Source organism: Mustela lutreola, chromosome 6 (assembly GCF_030435805.1).
Source record: "Mustela lutreola isolate mMusLut2 chromosome 6, mMusLut2.pri, whole genome shotgun sequence".
Taxonomy (NCBI): Eukaryota; Metazoa; Chordata; class Mammalia; order Carnivora; family Mustelidae; genus Mustela; species Mustela lutreola.
In genome coordinates, this window is record NC_081295.1 from 155,897,777 (window position 1) to 155,923,928 (window position 26,152).

At 46.3% G+C, this 26,152-nt stretch overlaps 2 protein-coding genes and 1 long non-coding RNA gene across 4 annotated transcripts; 2 read left to right on the forward strand and 1 right to left on the reverse strand.

Moving 5' to 3' along the window:
* The first annotated feature begins 891 nt into the window (after positions 1 to 891).
* HFE (homeostatic iron regulator) lies at positions 892 to 18,309 on the forward strand. 2 transcript variants are annotated; one of them, XM_059176211.1, is made up of 8 exons: positions 892 to 1,138; positions 1,305 to 1,401; positions 11,415 to 11,774; positions 14,614 to 14,877; positions 15,050 to 15,349; positions 16,152 to 16,427; positions 16,555 to 16,668; positions 17,380 to 18,309. In XM_059176211.1, exons 3-8 carry the CDS (start codon positions 11,699 to 11,701, stop codon positions 17,418 to 17,420), a joined length of 1,071 nt encoding a protein of 356 aa, XP_059032194.1. In that variant the 5' UTR covers positions 892 to 1,138; positions 1,305 to 1,401; positions 11,415 to 11,698; the 3' UTR covers positions 17,421 to 18,309. The 2 variants fall into 2 exon arrangements, with proteins under 2 accessions (XP_059032194.1, XP_059032195.1); XM_059176212.1 differs by lacking the exons at positions 892 to 1,138; positions 1,305 to 1,401 and having other exon boundaries at positions 9,371 to 11,774; positions 16,235 to 16,427.
* LOC131833072 (uncharacterized) lies at positions 12,466 to 24,240 on the reverse strand. Its single transcript, XR_009354299.1, has 3 exons — positions 24,144 to 24,240; positions 22,266 to 22,323; positions 12,466 to 13,748 (listed from the first exon to the last, which is right to left on the reverse strand). It is a non-coding gene; the product is annotated as an uncharacterized LOC131833072 (long non-coding RNA).
* A 187-nt stretch (positions 24,241 to 24,427) lies between these two features.
* On the forward strand, positions 24,428 to 25,534 carry LOC131833043 (histone H4). The gene has a single exon (XM_059176293.1). The coding sequence runs from the start codon at positions 24,442 to 24,444 to the stop codon at positions 24,751 to 24,753; it is 312 nt and encodes a 103-aa protein (XP_059032276.1). The 5' UTR covers positions 24,428 to 24,441; the 3' UTR covers positions 24,754 to 25,534.
* Positions 25,535 to 26,152: the final 618 nt, after the last annotated feature.

Here is a 26,152-nt window from a genome sequence, read left to right on the forward strand (position 1 = left end):
ATAATTCAAGAAAAATACAGAGGTGGCATAGTATATTTATCTAAATGACTGCCTCAGAGGCCGGAATGCCTGGGTCCAAGTTCAACTTTACCAGTGGACAAGTTAATTAATTTCTCTATATTTCACTCTTCTCATCTATAAATGTCAGTAATACCACCTGATTCATAGGTTGTTATATAAATTTACGAGTTAATATTTATGTAGTACCACATTATAAGAACAAAATTTTTATATACATATTAAATAAAAATAACTTTTAAAAGCACACGTATGTTATTATAACCACAACAGGGCAGAATCGTGCCCCTGTTGGTTTAAGAGTGTCGATAATACTAATAAGGACAACAGGTAACTGAACATTCTGTATGGACCAGGAATTAAATGCACTATTTTCGTTCTGTCTTCACCACCGTCCTATACATCCTTAACATCCATTATCATATCATCAGTAAGAAAACGGAGATTGAGAATTTAGATTTCTTCTAGGGTTAGCTGTATAGTCCAGGTCCCCAAGACTCGCGCACACACACAAATACAGATTAAACTACAGTCGAAGATAAGGCTTGATTTTTAATCTATAAAGCGCATAAATTAAAATACACCCCAACTATTACTTACTAGCATGTTTAGTGAGTTTTAGGTAAAAGGCCTTTTCACACCGGCCAAGTACATCCCCTTTGGACCTCTCACCTTCCCGGCAGAAGCAAGTTTACAATACATCGTGCTGTTGGTCCTGGTTGACACTAGGTGGCGCTCCGAACCAACCAACGCTTATCTAGAGGCGGGTAAACTCCGATTTCTCCAGGCCTTTCTCTGAATAATTATTAACGTCTCATTATTCACTTAACAGTTTTCTTTTTCTTTTCCCATCTGGTGAACAGAAATGACTATCCCCATTGGCAGATGGTGATCCGGAGGTCCCTGGGAAGCCCTAAGGCTGCAGGAAGTCCACAGGCAGGAAGGAACGCGAGAGGAACAAAGAGAGCAACTGGACGCTTGTCTAAGTGGTGCAGAGAAATCACGCCGGATAATTCCTTCCTTTCACGAAGAACTCAGCAGTCCCTTAGAGAAGACCCGCACTGTGCTGGGTTCGGGGAATAAGAAAGTGAGGACAGGCTCTCCTCCCGATGATGGAAAGGTCTGCAGGAGGGGAAACCAGGGAAAAGGCCACTCCGGTTTGTTCAGAGACGTCAGAGGGGCCTGAAGGAGGGGAACAGTCGGTTTTCGCAGGGGGAGGAGGGTAAGCCTCGAATCTTGTAAGGGCAACTTTTTCAATACTAAATTCCTTCTTTTCCTTCTCAAAGTGCCATGACCACACAGAGGAGGAAAGCCTTGGACAGAGATAAGCACTGGAACGGGCTCTTCTACTGCTGAGTAGGGAAAGACTTCTGAGATTCCTGGGTGAGTGTATCAGCTACGGCCATGACGATAGTCCTAACAAGAGTGATAATAAATGTATTAAGCACCGTGTATTGAAAGGGAAAGTGTAGGTTTATCAAGTCCCACAAAAGAGGCCCCTGAGATGCAGAACGTTAATTCATGGATTTCAAAACACCCGATTGCTAACGAGCAACTTTAAAGAGTTTTAGATAAAGAATTGACTATAAAGGTTATGTACTTAACCTTTGAAGTGTCCAGGGCTAGTCGAGTGGTTGAAGGATAACAGTGTAATACACAGGTTGGCTTGGGCCTCAACCCTTTCCTGCCCAGACGAGTTTTGGAAGCAGGATGCTGTTTGCACGACTGGACACCGGATGGCGCTCCACACTAACACGACCCGCGGCGGGACGGCGGCCTCTCGGGGTGCCTGGACAGTTACTGATCATTAACCTTGGGTTGACATTGTACTACCCAGATTTCAAATCTCCTTCATACAGTCTACTGACGGACAGAAATGATTATTACTTACAAGTGACGATGAGAGCATTGAGAAGCAGTGAGACTGGAGTTTGGGCCCAGAACACTTGAGAAAGTAGGGAGGCCCGCTGCAAGGACCTTTGGGGTCAGTACTCGTCATTAAAGTACTCGTCTGGACAAGAAGCCCGCGCGGCTCGATCCACTCACTCCCCCACACAGTGACTAAGGAGGAGAAACCCAGATGACTAGGCTCGCACTGCCTACAGTTTAGAATAAAGAAGAAAACACGAGGGAAGAGAAATGGGCAAGAGTGCAGAACGGAGGCGCAGGGAGGGACAGGCCTGGAAATAATCTCGGAGAAGCCACCACACCTGTGTCTTCAACGGGAGCAGCAAATTAAGCATAACAAGCCCAGAGACCTGGAGAGACTGCACATGCTTTATCCTTAAAAAAAAAAAAAACTATTATTGTTTTACAGCGAGAAAACCACACAATAGGCAATCTGTAGGAGGGTATTGACCTGTCATCTGATAGGAAGTGACGTCCTCAGGTCAGCAATGTCATTGACAATATTATTGTTATGGTATTATATAAAAATATTATATATTTATACATATAAATATATATTATATATAAGTTTATATATAATATATAAAATATTATGTATTTATACAAAATATTATTTTAGAATATATAATATGTAGTATTTATTATATAATATTATATTAGAATATATAATAGTATATTACATAATATATATTTTAGAATAAATCCTCCTCATCATCATGGCTTAGCCTGATTATATACCAGACACTATACTGAGGGCTTCATTTATCAATTTGCTTTTTACAAAATTTAATTCTTTAATTACAAAATTTAATTCTAAATACCATTTTATGAAATAGCTATTGCTATCAACTCTACAAATGAGAAAATTGAGACCTAGAGAGTTGAAGGGGCCTTGCAATATAACTTTGCCGTGAAGACTGATTATAATTCACGTGCCTTTAAAGCACACTCCAGTGCTCATCAGAAATGATACACGATAGAGAAGTTTACAAAAACTCGGATTATACCAAAGTGAACAAGTCTAGATTCGGCTGCTTTTCTCATCAGTCATGAAAAAAAGGTATGGACAGTTTCCATAGGAAGATATTAAATATGAAGGACACTTCCTCCCTCAAAGTTTCTAGGGCTGCCAAGGGAGCTGAAAGATAACAATTAACAGCACTAGTCACTGCGCTGACCGCCAACTCTTCTTAGCTGAACTAGACCTTTACACCGTGGTCTGTGGTTAGCTGCAGTGGCACTCTAAACCAAAATGTATTGCATACAGTTCATCCCTAATCTGCTGGGTAATTATTACCTTCCACTGGTGTCCATATCTGTTAATAACTGTAGGGGGTCGTTCATGTAAAGAATCGATTGGCGATTAGAAATTATTATCCACATTTAACAGGTGAACAGACTGACGTTCAGACGGGCTCAACTGAGGCCATACAGTAGCACAAGAGAAATAGCAGTAAACAGTCGAGTAAAAGGCCGGGAGTAAGCAACCAGGTCTTTGGACGGAAGTTAGATAACGTTTGCACTAAGAGATGGAATTGTCATTCGAGCTGTGGACCTTTACACCTTCACCTCTTCCCCTCCTGGTTACAGATGCAGCGAACTCCAGGGCCCTGCTCTTTGGTATATCTTTTCAATCTGACTATAAACTCCTTGACAAAGGGAGTTTGAAAATGCAATGAGATCATATATACAGGAGGTTCATACACGGTTCCTAGCAAATAGAGTTCATCCTACCATTATTACACTGCATTATTTGTTTTAAAGATTTTATTTATTTCTTTGAGAGAGGGAGAAAGCAAGAGCAGAGGGGAGGGCCAAGGGAGAGGGAGAAGCCGACTCACCGCTGAGCAGGGAGCCTGAGGCGGGACTCGATCCCAGGACCACATGATCGTGACCTGAGCTGAAGGCAGACGCTTAACCGACTGAGCCCCTCAGGCGCCCCAACACTGCATTATTTTTTTACTGAAAGGAACCAGCTTGCAGTTAACCACGCTGCTGGACACACGTCAGTCTCTGCTCCTTCTCCAAGCCTCACTCTTTTACGGTAAAAGATTTTACAAAGAAGGCATAAACACTCAAAGATGAAGGGAATGGGAGACAAAGCAACCCAATGAGAGAGGTCAATGGAATTTTGGAAGCTGGAGAGCAGATGGGTGAACGTCTTGCCAGACCAGAGAAAGCTGCACTCAGCACCGGCAAGGGGACAAAACCAATAAGAAACATAAATTCCCCACCGCAGAAGCCAAAAAGATCTAAGTCTCTGAGACACCAGGTGTCTCTGAGGTCAGGGTTGTGAGCGGGACTGGAAATGGATAGATTGGTTAGAGACCTGTGGAAGAGGCACCCTGATGACCAGATTACTGTCCCACGCTAACAGACCGGCCCGGCAGGAGACCGAGGGTTCTCCTTGGGTGATACTCACTCAGGGGGACTCTGGACTCAGATGTCTCAGTCATAGACTATGAGGGTGCAGCAGCAAACTGAAAATAGGGTTTGGAAAGAGAATCTGCATACTCAGATTCTCCCAGCTCCTTCCCATTTTGTCTCCTAGAACACAAATACCCAAGCTTGTGTCTTTGTCTTGTGATCAGGTTTTCTTACCTCAACCAATCTTTTGTTGAGTGTCTACGGAATGTGTAAAGCATGAGCCAGGTACTCTAAATGGTTTAGCTTATAATAGTTTGTTGCTATCACCAAGTACCACAGACTGGGAGCTCTTGTATTGTCCCACATTCTGGAGGCTAGATATCTAAAACAAATGTGTAGAGAGGGTTGGTTCATTCCGAGGGCTGAGAAAGAAAATCTGCGGCAGGTCTCCTTTCTGGGAGCTTCAGGCATTCCTAGACTTGTAGATTACTGTCTTCTTCCCTCTATGCATGGGTATGGTCCACATTTCCTGTTTTATAAGGACACCAGTCATAATGGTTTAGGGCTCACTCTAATGACCTCATTTTAACCCGAGGACCTCCATGAAGACCCTATCTCTGCCAATTTCTGTTTTTAATTTAGGCATTTAGACCATCTACATTTAAGATGATTTTTGACATGTGAGGGTTTAGGTCTGTTATGTTATTCTTTGTTTTCTCTGTTTTTCCTGTTTTTCTTTTCTTTTCTTTCTGTAAGTTATTTGAACAGGTTCTTCAAATCCATCCCTTTTGGAAAATGGATTTATTTATAATATTTTTTTAGTTCATTGCTTTGTACAATTTTGTCAGTGGTTACTCTCAGGTCTTACAATGTATATGACTTTTCATAGTCTATTAGGATCAGGTTTTATGACCACAAGTTAATCGTGGACACATCATTTTTATCCTCTCTATTTAAAAATATTGTCTTGAATATCAAACTGTTACAATTTTTGTATCAGTTGCCACATATGATTTAGAAAACTCATGAGAAAGGCAATCTAATGTTTGCCTATATGTTTGCCCATATTTCTGGTCTTGCCATTGTAGTTCTTTCTTCTTGGTACTCTAAGATGCCTTCTCTTATTACTTCTTTTCTGTTTTAAGAAACTTCTCTACTCATTCTTTAAAGATAGGTCTGTTAGTAAAAAAATTCTTTCTGCTTTCCTGCATTTGAGAATGTCTTTATCTCCCCTTCATTCCGGAAGGTAGTTTTACCTAAAGGATATAGAATTTGCAGTTAACAATTATTTTCTTTCACTGCCCCAGAAGCATGTGCCCTTTCCTTCTGGCCCGTTTCTTCAGAGGAACAATGCACTGTCCCCCGAGTTGTTGTCCCTACATAGCTTGTTTCTTTCTCGATGCTTTTTATTAAAAGTTTTTTTTTAAATTGTATTTATTTATTGACAGACAGAGATCACAAGTAGGCAGAGAGGCAGGCAGAGAGAGAGAGGAGGGAAGCAGACTCCCTGCTGAGCAGAGAGCCAGATGGGGGACTTGATCCCAGCACCCTGGGATCATGACCTGAGCCGAAGGCAGAGGCTTTACCCACTGAGACACCCAGGTGCCCCTCTTTCTCGATGCTTTCAAGATTTTTTAATCTGTCTTTAGTTTCTAGAATTTTAATTACAAAGTGATTGGCAGGAGTTTCTTTGATTATATTTTACTTGGGGTTTATGCAATTTGTGTCTTTTCACCAAAGCTTGAAATTTTCAGACAATATTTCTTGAAACACTCTGTCAGCCCTGCACTCTTTCTCTTGTCCTGGGAGCTGATGATATGAATGTTAGGTCATGTGTGTAGAGCTACTCCAAGTGGCAAAAGTAAACACGTTCGTTAACAGACCCAAAGATATAGTCTCTCTAGGGCATATGAAAATAAAAAGCAAAAGCATATGAACTTACAGAATGCTTAAGAAGTGTCTCAGTGTTTTATATACTTAGAAATGTATACAAGAGGGGGAGCCTGGGTGGCTCAGTCAGTTAAGTATCTGCCGTTGGCTCTGGTTATTATCCTAGGGTCCTGGGATCGAGTCCCCCAGCAGGCTTCCCACTCAGTGGGGACTCTGTTTCTCTCTAGTCCCCCTGTTCCTGCTCTCAATCTTTCTCTTTCTTTTTTATTTTTCCCCAGTTTATTTATTTATTTATTTATTTATTTGAGAGAACATGAGCAGGGGGGAAGGGGCGGAAAGGGAGGGAGAAGCAGGCTCTCCTGCTGAGCAAGGAGCCCAACGCAGGGCTTGATCTCAGGACCGTGAGATCATAACCCGAGCTGAAGGCAGATGCTTTAACCCACTGAGTCATCCAGGCGCACCCCTCTTCCTTTTTCTCACATGTGCTCACATGCTCTCTCTCTCTCTTTCAAATAAATAAATAAAATCTTTCAAAAAAAGAAATGCATCAAAGTGTCTATCTAAGGATCTTCCATCAATTAATAGAACATTGGTGCAAAGTTAATGAAAGATCCACTCTGAGCGTGTGGGGGGAAGCAGCTACTCCTTCCTTTTGTATACCTGTTCAAGAGTTTTCACTTGTCTGCCCCGTCCTTTTTTTCCATGACCCCTGTTGAATGTGAGTGTATTTTTTTTAAGACTATGAGGATTTCAGGAATATAGGTACTGGGTTACGGTGGAAGCAACTGTGTAGCTCTGTGCCGGTTACTCTGCAAAGCGTCAGGATTATCAAGAAGCAGGGGCGCCTGGGTGGCTCAGTGGGTTAAGCCTCTGCCTTCAGCTCAGGTCATGATTTCAGGGTCCGATGATGGAGCCCTGCATCAGGCTCTCTGCTCAGCGGGGAGCCTGCTTCCTCCTCTTTCCCTCCCTGCCTCTCTGATTACTTGTAATCCCTGTCTATCAAATAAATAAATAAAATCTTAAGAAAAAAAAAAGAAGCACAGAGAGGGTCTCGGTCAGTGACAAATCTAGTGAGAGAGGTAGTATATTAACATATATGTATAAGTCCATGCAATGTCTTCTGGTATTCACAAGCTCCAGGGGCACCGGGAATAGAGAAAACCAGAGAAGTCTTCCCAAGTTCCCAAGTGGGTTTCAGTTGGCTTCACGGTCTGCTGTTGGACATTCATTCACTGGCTCATTTATTTACTCAATCCACACATAGTTATGGGTTAACCCTAACCACTAGGCAACAGTGCTGAACGATGTAGAACAAGGTCACTGTGTAGCAGGAGTTCAAAGGAAAGAGGAGAGAGAGGAACAAACATTCTTGGCCTAGAATGTGACCATTCCTGTGGACGGAGCACGAAGGGGCAGAAAGGAGGGAGAGAAGTCAGGGGAGCAAGCAGATGGAGGGCGCCTAAATGGGCCCAAGACACATTTCCCTGCGTGAATGTATACACGAAGATAGGAAAACAAGCTTTCCTAACACATCCTGGCATTCCTAGGAATTGATCGTCGGTTTAGACTGCCCATTTCAGAGGAAGACGAAGAAATGGTCAGGAACCAGAGGAAATGAAATGCAGTTTCTGTTGAACCTGGCCTGGTACCTCTCTGATTCTACTGAAGTCATTTAAGGCAAGAAGTTATTCATTTCTGTGAGTTCCCAGAGTTGTTCACCTCAGTGAACTTGGGCAAGGCCCTAAGTCCCTCTTTGCAAATAGAGGTTATATATCTATTAAAGATTTTACTCACTTACCTGTTACATGTAATGGTTAAATGTAAACGGTCTGAATACCTAAATTAATACCTAAATTATTTGAGAGAGGGAGCAAGGAGAGGGGCAGGCAGAAGGGCGAGGCTCAAGCAGACTCCGCGCTGCGGATGGAGCCAGACCCGGGGCTCGATCTCATGACCTTGAGAGCAAGACCTGAGCCAAAATCAAGAGTTGGACGCTTAACCAATTGAGCCACCCAGGCGCCCCAGAACAATATATTCTTAAGAAGATGTTGAGAATAAGTTTCTCCTGTATAGACAGCTCAGCGTGACCCTTCGTACAGGCCTGGCATTCTGCAAGTTGCATTTCCCTTTCCTTTCTCTCCTGGGTTAATCAGGACTTGGACACTTTGAAATCACTGTTCTGGGGGTTAATTCTGAAAATGGGTTGGCAGGGCTGACTCCTTCTGAGCAAGGCAAGAGAAAAACCTGTTCCAGGTCCCTCTCCTCGCGTGTAGGCTGCTCTCAGTTACCCTCCTGTCTTCACATCCCTCCTCCGTGAACTTCTCTGGGTCAAAATCAGTTCTGTCAGATTAGGTCCCATCCTAATGGCCTTTTCTTAGTTTGATCATTTGCAAAAACTTGATGTTCAAATGAAGTTGCGTACAAGTACTGGGAGTTGGGACTTCAACCATTTTAGTGGAGGACATATTTCAACCCCTAACATCTGACCATCCACAAGGGTTTCCGGAGACTGGAGGGGCTGAGGCCAGCTTACAGGTGGTTACTGGTCTCGTGGAGCAAGCTAATACTTCAGAAGGGAAGGCCTAGGGACCATCTACCTCCTACTCCCGTTCCACAGGACTGCCTTCAATATATAAGACCCACCATAAGACCACTCGGCAGGAAGCATTGGTGCAGTGCCCAGCCTATGTCTCTTCCTCTGCCACCACGCTGATACCTGTTCTCCCTAAGGGGTCGGGGAGGCCTGCACTCAGACCACAAAGGGTACCAGTGCAGCAAGAATGGAACCAGTCAGCGCTGGGTGAATGTCCCTTGGGGAGAAGCAGCCACCTACCCCTGCCATACTGAACACTGAGGCCTGGAGAGGGCCACCATTAGCACATGAGGAAGGAGCTAGGCTGTTGGTAGACCTGGGTGGGTCTGGCATATCCCTGGAAGCAGATGGTTGGGACAAAGGACGAAATCTTACATTCTGGGGAGGGGTGAAAAGAAATCAGGAACCTCAAACAGAGCTTTCATCAGACTCCATGAACACCACTGCTCAGATGCCCATGTTAGCAAGCATTCCAGCCATGGCACCATTGGAGTTCTTTGGAAAAAGCTATTCTAATCAGGTAGGCAAGCTAAGAAGCAGCACAGTGGGGCCTGTTGTCAATCTCTGCATGGCCGGCGGCTGGCACCCCAGACCAGACAGCATTTATTGTCTCCAGTGTCCCTCCGTGCAGTGAGAGCTAACTAGACGAGTCAGAAGTCAAGCGTTTTGTGTGAGTAGAAGAGGAAACACACAGGATAGAAAATATGATGTAGAAGAACTGGTTTTTTCCCCCTACACACGAAGGAAGATCTGAGATGTTACTTTTACACACATGAAAAAGAATGAAGTTGGACCTCAACCTCATACCACATCCAAAGAATTAACTCAAAATGAATCAAAGACATAAATGTAAAAACTAAAACTACAAATACTTAGAAGAATCCGTAGGTATAAATCTTTGTGACCTTGGATTTAGCAATGATCTCTCAGTTATGACACCCAAAGTACAAGTAACCAAAGAAAAAATACGTAAGTTGCACTTCACCAACGTTAACAGTGTCTGTGCCACGAGGCACACCATCAAGACAGTAAAAAGATCACACACTGAATTGGAATTTCCAAATTGTATATCTGGTACTGGCCTTACATCTAGAATACATAAAGGACATTTATGACTCAATGAGAAAAAGCAAATAACCCAGATTTTAAAATGACAAAGGATCTGAACAGACGTTTCTCCAAAGAAGGTTCCTAGATGGCCAATATTCAGGTAAAAAAAAAGATGTTCAGTATCACCAGTCATCAGGGAAAGGCAAATCCAAAGCGCAATGAGGCATTCCTTCTCACCGACTGGGACGACTAGCATTATGAAGATGAACCATAAGAAGTGTTGGCAAAGGTATAGAGAAATCGGGACTGTCATTCACTGCTGATGAGAGCACGAAATGGTGTATCCACTTTGGAAGACGGTCTGGCGGTTCCTCAAAAGGTTAATTAAACATAGAGTCATCATAGGACCCAGCAATTCCACCCCTAGGTCCATACCCAAAAGAAAAGAAAATGTAAGTCCACACAAAAATGGGTACACACGTGTTCAGAGCAGCATTCTTCTTAATAGACACAAAGTTGAAATAACCTAGTTTCCATCAATTGATGAAGGGAGAAATAAAATGGGGTGTGATGGAATATTATTCATCCGTGAAAAAGAAACATGAAAATATTACGCTAAATGAAAGAAGCCAGTCATGAAGAATCACATAGTCTAGGATTCCATGTGTCTAAAATGTTCAGAAGAGGTCAATCTATTGAGACAGAAAGTAGATTAGTGAAGCCTGCAGTGGGGTGGGAGGCATTGCCTAGTGCTGTCTAAAAGGCACAAAGTTTCTTTGTGGGGAGAATGAAAAACGTTCTAGAACTGTGTTAATAATCACATGCCTTTGTAAAAATGTGAAAATTCACTGAATTTTACACCTTAAGTGGAGGACTTGTACGGGATGTGAATTAAATTTCAATAATCAAGCTGTTACCAAGAAAAAATATATTACAATCATTCAACCCCAATGGATTCATCCACTGTATTCATCATTTTTCTGGTTGCATTTCATATCCCCCTGCAGTTAGGCCCCAGTTTCCAAGTCTGATTTCTTTTTCTTAGGTGGCCAAAATTGACATGCATGCTTAAAAATGTATTGCTCACTGGATTTATTAGGTATTTAAAGGTTTTTAGGAAAATCAGATGTATTAAATTTGGTAATATGTTTTGAAATATCTAAAGCAGTAGTTCCCAAACTTTGGGTGTGTGGGGTGGGGGTGGAGGAGGGGTTAAAATTCCAATCCCCAGGTAACACCGCAGGCACAGTAGCTGAAGTAAAAACAGGGCATCAATAAGTTTAATGATTTTCTAGGTGATCTCAATGTGTTGTAAAGTTTGTGAAATCTAATTATTAAATTGGGAAAGATGTTTCACTAGGTTCTAACTTATTAGACTTACGATTTCATTGTTTCTAATGTGGGAATAAAATGGAAATTTTACACAAAAACCGTATTTTTAAGTTGAATAAACAGGATTGGCAAGATGAACTTAAGATAAAAATGCTGAAAATGTATCGCTGAATTTTAAAATTCCTATTTAAGTATCGGATATCAGAAATAAGGCTGTTTCGGTCGAAACACTGGTAAGCATACTCTCCCCCAACAGCAACGTCCCCGAAGGCCTGGAAACCCCCGAGGGACAGCTGGGTCACAGTGTTTCACAAGCCGGTGCCCTGGGCCGCAGCAGAGTTCAAGTTCAGGAGCCGCGTTTCTTCTCAGCCGCGGCCCCGGAAAAGGATCGCACCGGCCAGGAAGTTTTGTCTGGTATCCCCGCAGCCCGGGCAGCGACTCCAGGGTGACTTGCTGGCCATGCCCGCGTCGCCGCCGCTCGGAGGCGGGTGAAGCTCCGGGACGCGCGGAGCCGGGGAGACGCACGGTCGCCGCGCCGAGATGGGCTCCGGAGCGCGGCGCGCGCTGCTCCTGCTGCTGCTGCTGCGGACCGTGGCGGAGCCCGGGCCGCCGCCGCGTGAGTCCGGGCCGCGGGGGGACGAGATCGAAACCAGCTTTGCTGAGCGCCGGGGGTCGCCGAGTGCGGGGGCACGGCTCGGCCCCAGCGCAGCCTGTCCCCGACTCTCCCGGGAGGGGCTCCACCGCCGGGTGCGGCCGGGTTTGCGGGTCCCTCGTCCGGGACCTGTGCGGCCCCCACCTCCGTCGCAGTTCCCCAGGGTGGCGCTCGGAGCCTCCCGTCCCCTCCGCCGACTGCGACGTTTTTAACTACTTTTAACTCCAAATCTGCGCGTTTCTCATCCAGGCTGAGCTGGGATCCCCGGGTCCTTCCGAGCTAGGTGCTGTTGCTCTGCTTTGGGCCATGTCGTGTTTTTCCCCGGTGGTCCCCAAACAGGAAGTTCTCCGCAGAGACGACGTGTTGACACTCAGGGCTGGCAGAGGGCAGCAGGCCTGGGCTGAGCGACCCCCCACGCACAGCGTCCAGCCTCGCAGACGCGTGGGGGCCCGTGAGCTCGCGGAGGCCGGGCTTCCCCCCCACCCCTCTACACTCCCCGTTCCAACTCGGGGTGGAGAGAGGCCCCCGAGACAGATCTGACCCGAACCTTACTGACTCTTGGCGGTTATTCCTTTGCCTGGAAAAAATAACGTATCTGCGATTTCTGGACTCTTGAACTGAAGGGAACAGTTCGCATTTTCAGCCGCGGGCGGGGGGTGGGGATTGATTTGCAAAGTTCATCGTAGTATGTGTGACTGACAGGCTTTTACTAAAGGATGCCAACGTGAGGATAACTGACATCGAACTAGGTTTTAAATCACCTTCCTCTCTATGATCAGATTTGACTCCACTAAGCATTTGGGAAGTAGGAGCGAGTCGGAGGGTGATTTTACTGGCGTAAAATTCCTCAGGCTCAGTTCCTTCCCCAGGTTAGAAAGAACTTAAGCCATCTGGTTCTCTGATGCAAAATGAAGAGCTATCACTGTTCCTAATCTCAGCTGAAGGGGACTCTCCACACACCTGTTTACACAGTCTCAGAACAACACTTGGAGGGCAGGTCAGATGTGTGCCCACGTTTTACAGACATCAAGAATGAGGCATGACCTGCTCGTGGGTAATTTTGTTCCAAGTCACCCAGGGCTCTTGAAGCAGCACCTGCATCTCCCTAGCTGTGATTCTTACATGTCACACCGCAGTAGAGGCTGAATACTAAATTTGATGTGGAACAGAAATATTCATTGTTCACACTTATAAAGGGAGTAATGGAGCGTGAATTGCCCTGTTCTAGACCCGGGGAGGTAGGAGCCAAGCCCCTGCCCTCTGGTATTTTGCATTTTAGAGGCAAGATGACAATAAACTAACAAACCATAGGACACAGAGCCCCAGGTAGCAGCAGGAAACTGTGAAGATGGATGAGGATGGGAGGCTGGGGCAGGCTCCTCTCAGGCTGAAGGAAGTAGGGGTGAGCCTTCTAGAAGCTTCCCAGTTGAGCTGAGTGTACACCGCAGGTTGAGCTGAAGCAGAGACTGCAACCTTAGGGAAACTGACACTTTTCTGTTGTGGGGACTGTTCTGTGCATCACAGGATGTCCTTTACTCACTGGATGTTAGTAGCATCCCCCCAGTTCTGACAGCCAGAAGTGTCTCCAGACATTAATGAGGGAGTCACAGTGTCCCAATTAGGAGTGGCTGGGGTGCAGAAGAAGCAGCGACCAGAGGTGGAGATTTGCCGGGGGCTCAGCCCCCGGCCACAGGCAAGGTGTCCTCGGACCTCACCGCTGCCGTGTGGGTTCTAGCCGAGGAGGGACATGATCCACCATAGGTCTGGCCGCTCTGTGGGAGGCAGGGGTGAAGGAAGTCACAGAGCTTGGGAGCAGCAAGGGAGCTGTTGCTGGGATGCAGGGGGAGATGGCAGCCAGGCCTGGGGCTAGCCGAGGAGGCCATGAGCAGCAGGTGCTTTCTGGATGTCTTTAGAAGGAAGTTGCCGAAATATCTGGCACTGTGTGAGAGAAAGAGAAAAGTCAAAGGCGACTCTGTGATTTAAAATTATTTTAGATGTGTCACTGGCCTGAGCTTTGGGGTGATAGGTGATGCCATTTCTGAGATGGTGAAGGCAGAAGAGCGAGCAGCTTGGGGGAAATCAAGAGTTAGACTGAAGTTGGATTTTTCCAATTAGTTATCCAACCGGTGGTGTCCTGTTGGCAGTTGGGTGTAAGAATCTGGAGTTCAGGGCCAGAGATAAACAGCAAGGAGTTATCATCGATTCATCTAACAAGGATGTACCGAGCCCCGAGTATATGCCAGGCACTGTTCTAGGTATTAGGCATTCATCCCAGAGTCCCTCTTTCCACAGCGGAAGGAAGGGAAACTCTCTCTTGCTCTTCTGGGTCTTCTTCCTTTTGCTCTGAAAGTATCCTAGTGACACATCAGCAGATCTGCCAGCATTTCACAGCAAACACTTAACACAGGAAAGAATTTAGAGATGGGAATTATGAAAAAACAAACAAACAAACAACAACCCAGCAGTGAATTCCTCCGCACGTGGATCTAATTCCCCGTGAGCACCCAGAGCTTGGCTGCCCCAGCTAGAGACCCTTTGGGATCTTAGAGAGTTGGTGGGCTGCAGGGGAGATTGCCCTAAATGTGGGAATGGGGCAGAGGCTAGGAGCTCCAAGAGGGTGGTGGCAGCCCCCCCCACCCCCCCGGCTGGGGAAGAGAGAGCACCCAGGCTGGGGGGGGGGGGGGCGCGGAGAGGCCCTGCAGCTCACGAGTGGTGGGTGGGCCCAGAAGGAGCAGAGATGCGGCCCTGCTGCCTCCCAGCCCCTTTCGCAGCCCACAGAGATGTCCTCTTGCCTTCTCCCCAGGATCCCACTCTCTGCGCTACCTCTTCATGGGCGCCTCAGTGCCGGATCTCGGGCTGCCCCTGTTTGAGGCCTTGGGCTACGTGGACGACCAGCTGTTCGTGTCCTACAGTCACGAGAGTCGCCGTGCAGAGCCCCGCGCCCAGTGGGTCCAGGGTGGGGCCACTAGCCAGCTGTGGCTGCAGCTGAGTCAGAGCCTGAAAGGCTGGGATCACATGTTCATTGTGGACTTCTGGACTATCATGGACAATCACAACCACAGCAAGGGTACATGGAGAGGGAGCTCGCCTTTCCCAGGGGGGCAGAGCGCTTCTCTACCTCAAAGATGCATCTGGGGGAAGCAAGCAGGGAGTCTGAGGTCCCGCGGGAGGAGGGGAGGAGTCTGAGGTCCTAGGCTCCCTGGGGGTGACGAGACAAGGAGTTTCTCCTTTGATTTCAGTAACGAAGCTCGGGGTGCTGTCCGAGTCCCACACCCTGCAAGTGATCCTGGGCTGTGAGGTACAAGAGGACAACAGCACCAGGGGGTTCTGGAAGTATGGGTACGACGGGCAGAACCATCTGGAATTCTGCCCCGAGACGCTGGACTGGAGAGCAGCAGAGCCTAAGGCCCAGGCCACCAAGCTGGAATGGGAAGTGAACAAGATTCGGGCCAAACAGAACAGGGCCTTCCTGGAGAGGGACTGCCCGGAGCAGCTGCAACGCTTGCTGGAGCTGGGGAGAGGGGTCTTGGACCGGCGAGGTATGATGGGGGCGCCTGGCTGCCCCTGGACTGTCTGGATGCCGCAGAGGGGAACACAGGGCAAGGTCTGGGGCTGGGCTTTCCCAGGTGGCCAGGGTCACATGACTCTCGGGGCCAAGAGCTCTGAGGTCTGAGGGCTCCGCCTTAGAACTGAGATGTAGGGCACCGCTGAGGGTCAGGGTTTTAGGGGTCTTTTCTCCCTACACATGGCCGAAGAAGAAGTATCTGTGATCTCTTGATTTCCCCGAGAACACTGTGTATATTTACACCTTTTAGGAATTTCAGAGATGTCAATTACTGCATGCCCAGCCAAGAAATTAGCAAAGGAGGCAACCAGTCAGAGTAGCAGAATCGTTGGAAGGTTAAACGTTACTCTTACAGAGCAAGCAACAACAGAGAGTCCCTGATGGCTGCCCATCTTGGAGGCCCCTTCTTACAAGAACCCTTACCGGGTTGAGCCAGGGAGAATTTGCCAGTAGGGCTCATTCGATCACGTCTGCACACTGTGGAATTTTATCCGATTCCACTTACTCTATTGACAAAGGACAGAAGTCGCGCGCTGCAGGTAAGTGTGTTTATACATGGGCAGGAGAATGGCCTTGACTGTCCACCATGCAGCTCCCCATCACAGCTGACACTCCTGTGACATGATTTAGGACACAAAACGGTGACTGTCCTGCAGCTGTGTCAGGATATGGTTAACTTCCTCCTCCAACCCGTGGAGAAAGGGAAGTGAAAGTTCCAGTCTTCCTGGCAAGGGTAGAAAGCTCCCCTCTCCAGATCCTTCCTCCTTCCTGTGCAGTGCCCCCTCTGGTGAAGGTGACTCAGCGCATGGCCTCCGCTGTGAGCACCCTGCGGTGTCAGGCCCTGAACTTCTACCCCCAGAACATCACCATGAAGTGGCTGAAGGACGGGCAGCCACTGGATGCCACGGACGTGGAGCCGAAGGATGTGCTGCCCAACGGGGATGGGACCTACCAGGGCTGGGCGGCGTTGGCCGTGGCCCCTGGGGAAGAACAGAGATACACCTGCCAAGTGGAGCACCCTGGCCTGGATCAGCCCCTCACTGCCGCCTGGGGTACAGGCGAGGGGGGTGGGGCAAGTCCGTTGTGGGGGGAAGCAGAAGGCTCAGCCTGGCAGTGAGGGGAGGGGCTGAGCTGGGCTGGGGCCGGAGTGCCAGCTTTCCCTTGCTTTTGCCTTTTTAGAGGCCCCGATGTCTGGCACCCTGGTCATTGGAGTCATCAGTGGGATCGCTGTTTGCATCATCCTCCTTTTTATTGGAATTCTGTTCAGAATCTTAAGGAAAAGACAGGCTTCAAGTGAGTAAGAGGAAGGAGGACATCTCTCAGTTCCTCTGACCTGGAGACACACTAACTCATCAGGAAGCAGGGCTGAGGCAGGGCAGAGGGGCTTTGATATCCGTCCAAGAGAAGCCTGGTCCTCTTTTTCTCTTTGGGAACATGTGCACGATCCCGGGAGCAGGAATTCATGGTTTTCCTTGGAACGAAAGCTCCAAGTTCAACAAACTTCTCTGTAGAACCTACTATGTTGCAAGCTGCTATTTAAAACAGTGCGCGGGCTTGAACGTTGAGTTCATCACTATTGCTGTTCTCGAACCCACATCCAGAAAGGAATGAAATCTAGCACAAGTTAACACAGTGAAAGGAGAGCCCCTGAGGTCCTTAGACAGATATGAATTAGAGGGACAGACGGAAGCCAGCCGTGCAGAGCTCTGGGGGCCTCAAGGATGCTAGCCAGTGAGCCCAGGGAAGTCAGTGCAGGAACAGTGGGTGGGGACAGACTCTTGGCAGTTGGAGAATGAGCGTCAGGAGGTGAGACGGAACACAAGGAGGCCCAGTTAGAAAGCTGGTAAGCAACTCCAGGGGAGAGATGATGATGTGAACCCTGGGAGGCCTCCAGGCTGGGGGTGGTCCCAGTTGAGGTGAATGGATGAGGGGGGTGAGGGCCAGGGACACGCGGCGCACGGTGCTTGGGTCTGAGATGCACTTTCCTGTCTCTTATCTCTGCAGGAGAAGCCATGGGGGACTATGTCTTGGCCGAATGTAAATGATGGACAGCCTGCGACGCCTTGTGGGGAGGAGATGTGGAGACTCAAAGAGAGGGCACCGCTGTGGCCCTCTTGGTGTTCCAGAGCAGGACTGGACTGAATGAATGGGAACTGCACCAGGAAATCTCTGCTTGCGTCCTGCCTTCTTCATTTTTGGAAAGTTCCTCCCATTTCAGTTTTTGAGTTCCCGCGTGCCAAAGAGCCCCAGCGCTGGCCGCGGGACAGAACAGGCTCCCTTGAACCACCAGCTGCCTCTAGAGCCTGCCTTCACTTCTGCATCACTTCCAACTCCACGTGCCCAAGTCATCTCATCTCCTACCTCTGGAATAGCGCTCCTGAAATCTGGGGGGCACACGGTTCCTTTCAACATCTGAGAAAAACAATGAACTTTCTCCTTGGGACATAACACTCTCATGCCCTTACCAGAATTTTGCACATACATTCAGGCATTTCCTAGGCCCATCCGAGTTTCCTTTTGGTCCCTTCTCTCTCTGTTGTCCAGTAATTCACCTGTCACCGAGCCCTCTGGTCTCTTCCATCAGAGGGTGAAGTGGGTCAGTGTATAGCGGCAAAGGCCGTGCACTGCACAACCCAAGGAGGCACCTTTCCCAGAAGAGCCATTGTGGATGCCTCTGTTTATTTATGATAGTTTTCCAGAAAGGGGGTGGAAAATGTCTTGAAAGGGGTATCTTTTTCTATTTGGTAGCAAGTTGTCACAGATTCACACAAACTCATGATTTACATTAATGCATTCATAGCGCCTCTCTGGTGTGCCAGGCTTGACGTAATGCAGTCATTTCCTACCCTGGTCTCTGCTATTGAAAGGACAATGAAAATGATCCTAAAAATGATAATGGTAGTGATAAGGGGGCTGACACTTACATATATATTTTTTAAAAAGGCATTTTACTTGCTACCAGACAGTTCTGAGCACCCACTGACCGTATAATTCTCACAATAATGCTCTGATGTAAGTACTGTTATCTTCGTCCTTTCTTTAGGTGAACAAAATGAGGTAAACAGTAGCTCACAGCCTGCCAAGGCTAGAGACAGGTCTGTAGCTCCGTCAGTCTGACTCTGACCCATCTCACACGCCTGTGCAATGTTTTAGCTGTGCCAAGAAATGGAGAAGGGAGGGGCACGGCTCTTCTGTGGCCCCAGTGTCTTTATTTTGCCCGAGCTTGACCAAAACGAAGGGAAATAGTAGAAAATAATCTTCACCATTTCCTTTCAAAGTCTCTGGGCAAAGAAGTCCAACGTGTGGCTGGTTTCCTCTGCTGCCAGCCCGGGGCCGCTCTGTCCCGTGCGTCTCTGGCGCCCCCGGGTCACGACGGGGATCGGTGCTGTGCATCTGCGGCTAAGCTGGACCGCACGGTGTTTTCGTTCCGCCTGCGCCTCCAGAGTCACAATCCTGCTGGCATTTCCCTCCAGGAACCAGAGTGACATCTCTCATATTAAAGAGGGCAAAACGGATGCCACAGTGTGGTCTGGGGGTACCCTGGCATATTCCTGGAGTTCCAGGAAGTCTGTCTCTCTTCCCCAATTGTGCACATTAAGAAAAGAAACTCATCTCACCAAGCTGCTCAGGAATTACTCCGTTCTGGGAAAGTAATTCATCTGACGGTGTTCAAAAGAAAGTGACATGATGCCCAGATGGCGCGGGTCTCCTTTCTGCTGCTATGTACATTCGGCCGCAAACAGTGCAACAGGCATTCTGTCTCTGCGGCAGGTGCCTCGAAAGTCCAAATATAGCTCAACGGTTTGGTAGGTATTGAATTTGTGCAAAAAGAGCTCAACTATTTTTTTTAAACTTTTTTTTTCTGGTTACAGAAGTTAAGTGGATAAAAGTACATCTAATTTGTGCTTATTGTCAAAAAGTTGAAAATTAGTTCAATTGAAACTCTTATTCCAATTAGCTAGTGATAAACGATCTGTGTATCTCCTCTCAGTTTTGCTATATTAACACATAGGATCAACATATACACTTTAATAAACATACAATTCGTGTGTTGCAAACTGCATGATTTCTTTAGGGGGAGAAAAGCAGAAGAGAGAGAATCTTAAGCAGGCTCCATGCCCAGTGCAGAGCCCAGCTCAGGCTTCAATCTTACCACCCTGAGATCACAATCTCAGTGAAAACCCAGAGTCAGATGCTTAACTGACTGAGCCGCTCATTCTTTTTATAATGGAAGTTATAACCTCTATTTTCTTTCAGTGTTTCTTACCTTAATTTTTCTTCCCTTGTCCATCAATTCTTAAGATCAACTACCTTTGAAAAATCAAAGACCTAATTTTAAATTCTGGATCCTATGTGGCCTCTGGCAAAACCAGACACAAATCGCGGTCGGGTGGAGAAGGGTGTCACCTGGTGGCTATCATCGAAAGTGTCACACTGGTCATGCGACTGTCTAGCTATGGGGGGTGAGGAGCAGTGTTTCCTGCAGGAATGAGGAGACAGAAAGAGGAGAGGGCCACTGGACATCTTTTGTGGAGAAAAGCCCCAGAGAACTGGAGGAATTTGAGACACCAGCTGGTTTCATCACAGCGCACTGCTGAGCTGGCTGAACCGAAGAAACCTTTGGTAATCTTTGAAGTTCAGGTTCAGCAGTTGGTTAAGACCTGCTGGGGCCTGTGCGGGGGTGGGCGGGGTGGGGGGAGCGTGGGGGTGGGGTGGGGGGGTGTGGCTGGATGGCCCAGTGGGTTAAGCCTCTGCCTTCTGCTCAGGTCATGATCTCCGGGATCCTGGGATCCGGCCCCACTCTGGGCTCTCTGCAAGCCTGCTTCCTCCTCTCTGCCTGCCTCTCTACCAACTTGTAATCTGTCAAGTAAATAAATAATAAAATCTTAAAAAAAAAAAAAGACCTGCTGGGGGGTTAAAGCAGATATTCTTGTTCTGCTTGAACAATATGGTCTTACAGGGCTAGTGGGCTTGACTCACTATGAAACATTTTTTAAGTTCACACACACACCCCCCTTCGAAAACATAATGCTAAAATGCTAGAAACTCTTATAAGCTACCATTTTTAAACTATAATTTTTTTCTAATCTCACTCTAATCTAATAATGACTAGAACTAAGAATGCATGACTTTAAACATTGAAGATCTTCACACTGGTGGACGGGTATCTGAGATTTTGATTTCTATCTGTAGACTTTGTGTCATCATTTTTTTGTTTGTTTGTTTCTCTTTGGAATCAATGTTAACTGGTAGAATGTCAACTCATTATTAATGATTATACATGATGATTTTGTTACAAAGCCTAGATTGACTTGACATCCAACACACATGTCTTCTGTGGCATGAATATTTTCTAAAACTATTTTTTTTCAGCTAATAATAAGTATGCATTTCCTAGATGTCAGGCCTTGTTCAGGATATTTTTTCTGAAGAATTCAGTGAAGTAGGAACCATGGTTATTTCATTACCCTTATTTGGTTTTATGGAAACCAAAGCACAGAGATGTTACCTAACTTGCTGAGGGTTGCACAGTTAGAAAATTATTGTGCTCAATTTTTATTCTCACTTGTCTGGCTCAGAGTCAGGCTCATAACCACTATACAGTACCTCTTTCTGTGTCAAGAAAAAAATGTCATGGGGTGCACTGCTCCTACTCTCAGGGTTTCTCCTGGTGGCCACACCTCTGATGTTTGCTGTAGTGGGGAGAGAATCTGTTTTAACATTTCAGAATTTGCCATATCCCTGTAACTTTTTCATAAATATTTGGAAGCATTTTCTTTGGGTGTATTTTTTAAGGGTTTTTTTTCTGTTAATAAATAAATTTCTAGTGAAAGAATTCTCATTTTTATTTATTCTCTTTCTCATAAAGAGAGAAATTTGAGTATGAGTAGCCCTGAAACACCTGTGAATCACTTAATAAAGTGGGTAGATTTGGGTAGAAACTGTTGTTGCTATTTGTGTTTTGGGTTTTTTTTTAAAGTATTGTTATTTTTTAAATATAAAATTTTAGCTTTTGATCCAAAGAGTCTAACGAACAGTTCTGGAGTTTTCTGTGTACTCGTGGTGGGACGGCGTGTGGGTGAGTATACAGACCAGTATCTGTATAAAGCCCAGTGGTAAGTCTCAGTTAACCTTACTCTAGGATTGATTAAATGCCCTGAAGTTTAATTCCTTAAATAGTTACCACCATGGTATTTCCATAAAGCAGTGAATAACCAATTTTGATCTTGCCAAAACGTCTTGACCATGTGTGCAAAAGAGGGCATCTGTCTTAAATACAGATGTAACAGTTAGTGGAGTTTCCTTTTGTATATGTTTGGAATTACAGTTTTGCCATTAAAACAAGAGCAAAATACTTTTCATATTTTGTGTATGTGACTAAGAAAGTATCCAAAGGGGGTGCCTGGGTGGCTCAGTGGTTTAAAACCTCTGACTTTGGCTCAGGTCATGATCTCAGCGTCCTGGCATCCAGCCCAGCATTGAGCTCTCTGCTCAGCAGGGAGCCTGCTTCCCACCCACCCCCCACTCTCTCTGCCTCTCTGCTTACTTGTGGTCTCTGTCTGTCAAATAAATAAATAAAATCTTTAAAAAAAAAAAAAAAGTATCCAAAGGAATTTGAAAATCAAATTTAATTAGAGACTTTTTTAAAAAAAATTTTGAAACAAATAAATATATACAAAGGACATTGTCAGAAATTCCCTGTCCAAAGAACTTTTTTTAGGAGGCCAAAATAAATTAAGAATGTTTAATTAAGTGCCCACAAAGACAGCAGGCTGAGGAAGTAGATGGGACAAAACCTTTCAGTAGACTGTTTGTACTGAAAAGAAAACGTAGAGCATTTTCTAGAACAGGACAGAGAGGAAGTAAGGAAACTAGGCTGAAAGACCTACCTCACATGTTGAATGAACGGGGTTCTCTGAAGCCAGGTTCTCTGAAGACAGTTTCACTCTGAGGGTAAGAGAGGTGAAAAGAAAAGTCAGCCATAAAGGTTCCAGAGTGAGCCACCCCTCTCCCAAACCTTAAGACCAAGAAAGGCAGGCACTCTTCACTGAGTGGAAGGATCCATTCTTTTTTTTTTTTTTTTTTAAGAGTTTATTTGTCTGTTTGTCAGGAGAGAGAAAGCAGCAGGCCAGAGGAGAAGCAGGCTTCCCAATAAGCAGGAAGCCCTATGCAGGACTCGATCCCAGGACTCGGGCATCACCACCTGAGCACAAGACAGATGCCCAGCCAAGGAAGGATCATCTTTACTATACATCTATATCTGCATACCGTTTAAATATTTCTGTTCTGACATTCACAATTTTTGAGTCAATGTCATTGAGAGAAATTGATAAAAGAGAACATTAGGAGAAGGGAATAGAAAAAAAGAATAAGATATCAAAATAAAAGTGAGGTTTTATCAATGATAGAGTGGGCAAAATAAAATTGGGGGGAAGCTGGCCTGGATCTCCGGCTAAAATGCAGAGGGCACCTGCTGGGATGTGTATCCCCGGCGGCTCACACCATTTTTTGCATGAAATTACCATATTATATACATGCTACTTTTATTTATTTCCATGAATTAAAAAGCATGTTGAGGTTTCAGTTTTACTTATAACCTCAGACCTTACACTTTTTCTCTGTAGTGTTTGACATTTCTTCCTAGCTAAGTCCTCCTCGTAAAATATGTGTTTGTGGTGGGAGGGAGAGAGTAAAAGTCAGGAACCTAAAAACCCTCAATCTGGGGCAGAAGAATGCTTAATAGTTCCAGATGTGTTACAAGTCAGGGCTTTCCTACCCTCTCTTGGAACTCTTTTTTCATCTGAAAAAGTATGAGATTATATATATATATATATTTATAGATATATATATATATAGATTACCTATAATCTATATATATATCTATAGATTATTTATCTATCTCAGGCCATAGTCTCATTCTAAGTATCTGCAATAGATATTTATTCATTAACTAGGATGGAGGGTATACACCCCCCCACTTCCCGGTTTTGACTAGAGTAAGTCTCATCATGGAAATTTTCAAAAGCTGCCGCAGGAGGCTAAGGAGAAATGTGTGTGTTTTTTTTTTTTTTTTAAACCCTCTCCCAAACCACATTCAGATCCAATTCTGCTCTATTCTTTTTTCTCCTTAATGGGATTAGCCTTGTTTAAAACACCAATAATCTCATTAAAAGCCCTCCAGAAGAGGGCCCTGTAGGCTTTATAATGACCTTAATCAAGTGTTAGCCCTGCCCTACAATTAATCCCCAACTCAACAAAACGTCTGTTCTGGTCTCTAAACCTGGAGAAGGCGGACAAGGCTTGAGTTGGGGAGGGAAGGGGAGCTTACTAGGAATTGCAGGAGGCTCAGACAGGCCCAGGAGGCCAGGAAGAGGGTCCAGGGGCAACTGGCTGTCCAAGCTCAGCTCCAGGTTCCCTAACGCTGGCACAGACTTTTGTAGAAACAGGAGTCACTCAATAAATGTTTGAAAAGGAACAGAAGTTTTAATTTGTAATTGTTCGCTTTCCCACCCACCACCCCCCAGACACGGGGCCAGAGCTTCTGGATAGCCAGGCTTACACTTCGTCCAGCATAAAGAAGCCCTTCTAAATGTGTCAGTTTAATAGGAATACTAAAGAAACCGGAGGGAAAGTCCCTTGACCTATAAACCCTCCGTCTCTCCCATATGACCTCTACATCCCCCCTGCCAGGAATCATTCCATAACTTATTAGTTATTAAGTGGAAATAAAATGAAACGTTGAGTGGTTCTCTGCTCAGCGGCTTTACCTGATAGAAAAGAACACATTCTACCTGCAAACGCGCCCGGAAAAAACACAACGCAGGACAGAAGAGAAAGGAGCTTTCCAGTCAGGAGAGCCATACCTCCTCCTCCAGCGCGCCGGCGCAGAGCGAAGTTCCACCGGCCAATGAAAACACCGACATGTTAATGAGGGCTCCTTGCCCCACCCCCCCCCTTACTGACCTAATTTGGAAAGTACGCCAGAGCACAGTGTTCTCAATCAGGTCCGCAAAAATGCTATTTAAAGGGCTGCGTGAAGACGGCGTTGTCAGTTCAGCGACAATCATGTCTGGTCGCGGCAAGGGTGGGAAAGGCCTGGGCAAGGGAGGCGCCAAGCGCCACCGCAAGGTGCTGCGCGACAACATCCAGGGCATCACCAAGCCCGCCATCCGGCGGCTGGCCCGGCGCGGCGGCGTCAAGCGCATCTCCGGCCTCATCTACGAGGAGACCCGCGGGGTGCTCAAGGTGTTCCTGGAGAACGTGATCCGCGACGCCGTCACCTACACGGAGCACGCCAAGCGCAAGACGGTCACGGCCATGGACGTGGTCTACGCGCTCAAGCGCCAGGGCCGCACCCTCTACGGCTTCGGGGGCTGAGCGCACGAAACCCTCCCACCATACTTCAAACACAAAGGCCCTTTTCAGGGCCGCCCACAAAATCCTCTAAAGGGCTGTTAATGCGAAGTAGGTCTAATTTGGGGTAAAGTCCAGTGACGGTTACTAAGCATAAAACTACGGAAGGTTTAGTTGGTAGTCGTTTGCGGAGTGCTGTTGTCTAAGGTTATGGGGCGCTTATGCCATAGTAACGGGGTCGCAAGACTTAAATGATGAAGTGCTGGCAATTAAGTGTTTTCAGGACAGAAATACGTGTATTTTACACAATCGTGAGCGCCCCGACGAAGGTCTTTCATGTAAGCGCAGAGGCGGAAGACCCCAACGCACAAAGCTCTCCGGTCACACCAGCCGCGTCTTTGTAAATGAAGGTCCTCTGGGGACAAGTTCTGATTGGATGATACTCGCTGTGGTGCGGCACAGTTGCAGAGGGTGGGATTTGAGCACCATTTTCCTGTTTGCTGGAAAAGGTTTAATGCTGGACCCGGAAGTGGAGGAAGAACCCTGGTTGGTTAACTTTGTTTTTAACCCGATGTATGCCAGGAGCTAAAAAAGGTGCGAGGAACAAAGGCGCGCAGGATGGCGGGGTCAGCTCTAGACGGATTCGAGCAGTGCCCGGCACCTGCCGGCTACCAGGCGGAGGGCTGGGGTCCGTCCGCTGCTGGGCGCGGCAGTCGGACGGGGGACTCACGGCCTTCCCCGGTACGTGAAGCATATTCCTGCGCCGCTTTTCCAACCTGAAACTGACCGCCATGTCCAAGCAAGACACAGGCTGTGGCTGATTCTATACAACTTTAAACCATTATGTGTATTCGTTTTCCCTTATATAGAAGATTGTCAGAGGCCTAATTTCATGGACTAGTTTAGAAAGGCAAGGCCCTAAAGAGTTGTAATACAAGCTTGCACATGAAAGAATGCGTTACGTAGTTTTTGCATGGGTCTTTGTTCAAGGTTGCTCCAAATACCAAGGCCAAAAATAAGATTAACAGTATGAATTTAACATATATAGTAACCTTTAAGAATGCCAAATCCCAAATTAAGCGAAAGCTGAAAAACTAATTTTGCTTAAAGTGAGAGAGGTCTTCACTCAGACCCTGACAATTTCCAAGTTTCTGAGATGTAGTTCAGTTTGGACCCTAAAAACTGTAGCCCCAGTATTTCCGTAAAGGTTTAGTATTTTTCAGCCTGTGGAACACAATCTGGACAAGCCTATCCACTAGTCATAAAACAGAATTACAATTATGTTGGACTAATCGTATTAACAAACCAATTTCTTTAATGTGACAATACAGTACTTTGGAAATGATATATGGTATTTCAGTATTTTTTTTTTTAAGATATTATTTGACAGAGATCACAAGTAGGCAGAGAGGCAGGCAGAGAG

Excerpts from the sequence above, each read along its gene's own strand:
- HFE (XM_059176211.1), top strand. The coding sequence starts at position 11,699 with ATGGGCTCCGGAGCGCGGCGCGCGCTGCTCCTGCTGCTGCTGCTGCGG. Across the intron at positions 14,878-15,049 it reads CAATCACAACCACAGCAAGG|TAACGAAGCTCGGGGTGCTG; the intron begins GTACATGGAGAG and ends CTTTGATTTCAG. Across the intron at positions 16,669-17,379 it reads AAGGAAAAGACAGGCTTCAA|GAGAAGCCATGGGGGACTAT; the intron begins GTGAGTAAGAGG and ends TTATCTCTGCAG.
- LOC131833043 (XM_059176293.1), top strand. The coding sequence starts at position 24,442 with ATGTCTGGTCGCGGCAAGGGTGGGAAAGGCCTGGGCAAGGGAGGCGCC.